A 3,824-nucleotide genomic window follows, 5' to 3' on the forward strand; every position below is an offset into this window, starting at 1 on the left:
ATCCATCCATCCATCCATCCATCCATCCATCCATCCATCCATCCATCCATCCATCCATCCATCCATCCATCCATCCATCCATCCATCCATCCATCTGCCTAATGCGCTAAAAGGAGAGCTAACTTTATATTTAGCCTTTTGCTAACTTTAAAAACGTTTAGCGTTCTTAGTTTCCCCTAAACACGTTTAAATTCTAAAGCGCTAATTTTGTTGGCTGTTTTTTAAACTTCCATTTGAATAATGGACCTTACCACAGKGGCCGCGTTTCATTGGCTAATGCCCATGATAGGTATTTATCCGTTCGAACCTTCATTAAAATAACCACAGACAACGTAGATGAATTTTATGACCAAGCTTCTGCAGAAGGAGAAGTCTTAGCGAACTGCTCCTTCGAGTCGTTCACAAAGCGTTCTGCTCTCTCTCTGCTCGAGCAGGCCTTTTATTTGGAAAAACAAAGTCAGAAAGGATAAACAATAAAACAGGCTCTATCTAACACACAGGTCATCTAGCTCTTTTCCCTTGAGAGCGAACTTTGGAGGGAACAATCAGTTCTCAGGAAAATCAACAGTCAAAAAGTATTCACATCACGCCATTTACTACTTAACCTTAGTCTGAATGTTGATTAACTATTGATTAGTATTAGACTGAATATGAACTAAAGTAATAACAAAAATGATAATATCAAAAAATCTCTAACAGCCCATTTTACGTGCAGCTACCAGTGCTTGACCGTCTCACAAACTCAAGCTACAGTAGTAAAAACATGCTAATGTACATTGTGGACTAGCAGACCGGCAGAAAGTTTTCCGTCAGGACTCGATAAAGAATGGTTCTCCACTGTCAGTGGGGTATCTGTACAGGCGATGTCAGGTATCCTGATCGTGTTTGTGGAACTAAAATTTACAGATTTCCAAAATCTGAAACGGAAAGCCTTGTTTGGATTAAAGCTTGTGCACGACTGCATTTGAAGCTCAACCGTCGTAGGATCAATAAGAACAAAGTGTCTGCTGGCGTAAGTATTATTGCTTTGCTTTCTTTGTGTTTAGTGAATGAAAACAATAAACTCAATAATAAACACATCCATTATGAAAACCTTTTAGCCAAGTACAGCATAATGGCAGTACCGATACAACTTCTACATCCTGAAGCCTGTCTGTTACACAGTCTTACATTAGCTGAACAGATCAATATGCAATGTGTGCCATATCTGACATACATTAAAGATTTTATTTTACCTGAAAAGGCTTTTTACTAAACTGTAATCGTGTTAGCCACGCTAGCACMGAGTACCGTGTATCAGGCCTAGGCACATTCGAACCCTCAAAACCATGAATGCCCGACTTACCCAGCCTTTCAAGAACAATAGGCATCAGCGATCTTGTCCACAGCTATATTTATGCTGAGGGTGTGAGGATCTGCTCTTTTCCTCATCGACTGGTAGCATTTAGCTGTGACAATGTTGAAGGCATCGCGTGGCTAAAACACCTTGATGTCGTCCAAAAAAGATGACATGAACTTGTTGGTTCCCCTGTCCATTGTCGTGGCTGATATTTTGTGAAAATCCGGCAGAAATGCTACACTAATCGACTCAGAAATACTCTGCAGAGTCAGTCGAAACGAAATTACACATAGGAGCTAAGCACCGCGAGGCTCTGTATGTGAGACATGCAGCCCGTGGGACTTTCGAGGGGCGTTTCTGGGCAGAGCTTGGTAAGGTCCATGTTCAATATCTCTGTTGAAGTTTTGCTTATCAACTGTTAAGAATTCTTCAAGTATTTAGATGTTTATATCCTCTTATTTTGAAGGAGCTGAAGTTGGTTGTCCTGTACTCAGTAAGCATTGATGTAGAGAAACGGAAACATTTTAAAATCTTCTGATGTCCTGCTTGTTTTCAAGCCGCACAGCAAAACTCAACAACTATGAAACTGAAACTTTAAGAATTTAAAGTTTTAGCTTTAGCTTCCGCTAAATACCACATTGGTATAGCACATTAGCGTAGGTAACATTTTAGTACCAACTAGTCCATCCAGCCTTTTCCTTCCATTTAAATTAAACCTATGTTTAAATATCTGCAATAAAAACTTTTTGAACTTTTATTTTAATTCTTCAGCAATTACTTTGATCAAAACTTGAATCCTGACAGTCTGTTTTTGTTTAGGCTGCTGATCCAGAGTGCCTGTTCTCCTACCATGCCGGGGCGATCCAGGGCATGGACGTGTCCACAAAATCCCACCTGATGGCCACCACCACTCTGGACCGTGAGCCCAACGTCACTTCGCCTTCACACCGAATGTCAATGTAAAAAACACACAAAAACTGTCACACAGACGCTTTAGCTGCTTGTTTCTGTTCTGTTCAGGTTCAGTCAGAGTGTTTGACTTCGTGGCTAATAAAGAAGTTGGAATGAGTCGCTTCAATCAGGGGGGAACTATGGTCTACTGGGCTCCACTGCTGGTGAGTGTTATCATGTTTTAAGCTATGGGTGATATGGGCAGTGGCTCAGGGCAGCATCAGAAAGGGGGGTAGTAAATAGGAGCACCACAGGGATCTGTTCTCTCACCATTCACTTCAGGCCACTTCAGACTTCCTGCACAAGTCAGACTCGGATGACTCAGCAGTCGTCGGGTAGATTAGAAATGGACAAAAAGCTGAATATATAGAACAATCAAATTATCACTGCAAAAAACAAACAAAATCTTAGGAAGTATTTTTAACCTAGTTTATAGTATTAATATCGTACATTTAAAATAAGACATAAGGATTAAGTATCTATACTTTTCAGCAAGACATAGGAACTTGTTTGAAGCCAACAGTAATTTAAATTCATAGTTTTTCTTTTTTAAGTACTCGTTTCACTGGCATATTTGTCTAATTTATAACAAGACATTTTCCCGTGGTATAAGTGAAATAGTCTGTCAATAAAACTAGAACTTTAAAAAAATCCACATTAAAGCATTATTGGTCTAAAATAAGCTGTTTATCTTTCTGAAACTTTATTTGCAAGTTAGTTTTGTTTTAGTTCAAGTTTTCTGAGCTATTTAGACTAGAAACTGGACAAAAACATACTTTAAGATTTAGTGATGTTGCAGTGTACAGAGAACAACTCTCTCTCTGAGTGTCTTCAGTCAGAGGGTTCTTCAGAGCCCCTGTATACAGACTGCTACAGGAGCCATCAGCATCAACAGTTCTTAGAACATTCTTGAATAACACAAGTTGAAATAAATTAAATTTCCATGTGGGATCAATATATTTTTTTTAATTTTATTACATTTTGATAAATATTTCACTCATATTTTATTAGATACCTGAACAGTATCTTAGGGGGTCAACAGAAGGAGGGGCCCGCCCAGGRCCCCATTAATGCTAGAACCGCCAGAGAAGCGACTCCCTCAGTAACTGGTTCTGTTTTCTGCCAGGTCAACCAGAGCGGTGGGTTGCTGGTGACGGGTTTCGAGGACGGAGTGGTGCGTCTGCTGGAGCTGTTCAACCCTCATAAGCTGCAGGACGTGACGAAGAGCTGGGGCCCCATGATGGACGCCGAGCTGCGCCTCAACCAGGCCTTCAAGCCCCACAACGCCCCCGTCACCGCCGTGGCGTACGACCGGAACGGACAGATCCTGGCCACAGGGGTGAGTTGGTCCAGACGGAGCCAAACGTGGYGCCTGATGGGTCACCAGGGCCAAATSGAGCGATTTAATTAACCCTTATAGGCCAAGGTCTAAATGGCCATTCCGGCACGCAGTCTTTCTCTTCTCAGTACGTCAGAACTCGCTACGAAGCCATGCAGCGATCGCTAGCAAAACTACTACTAACACTACACACAC

General features: G+C 41.4%; 1 protein-coding gene across 1 annotated transcript in view; it reads left to right on the forward strand.

The window, feature by feature from the left end:
- Positions 1-3,824, forward strand: part of cfap44 (cilia and flagella associated protein 44) — a 26,065-nt gene that overhangs the window by 4,694 nt on the left and 17,547 nt on the right. Inside the window, exons 11-13 of the mRNA XM_008424558.2 lie at positions 2,159-2,258; positions 2,360-2,454; positions 3,417-3,629. Of these exons, the coding sequence (XP_008422780.2) occupies positions 2,159-2,258; positions 2,360-2,454; positions 3,417-3,629 (408 nt within the window). The remainder of the gene's footprint in view (positions 1-2,158; positions 2,259-2,359; positions 2,455-3,416; positions 3,630-3,824) is intronic.

The sequence above is a fragment of the Poecilia reticulata genome, linkage group LG12 (assembly GCF_000633615.1).
Source record: "Poecilia reticulata strain Guanapo linkage group LG12, Guppy_female_1.0+MT, whole genome shotgun sequence".
NCBI lineage: Eukaryota > Metazoa > Chordata > Actinopteri > Cyprinodontiformes > Poeciliidae > Poecilia > Poecilia reticulata.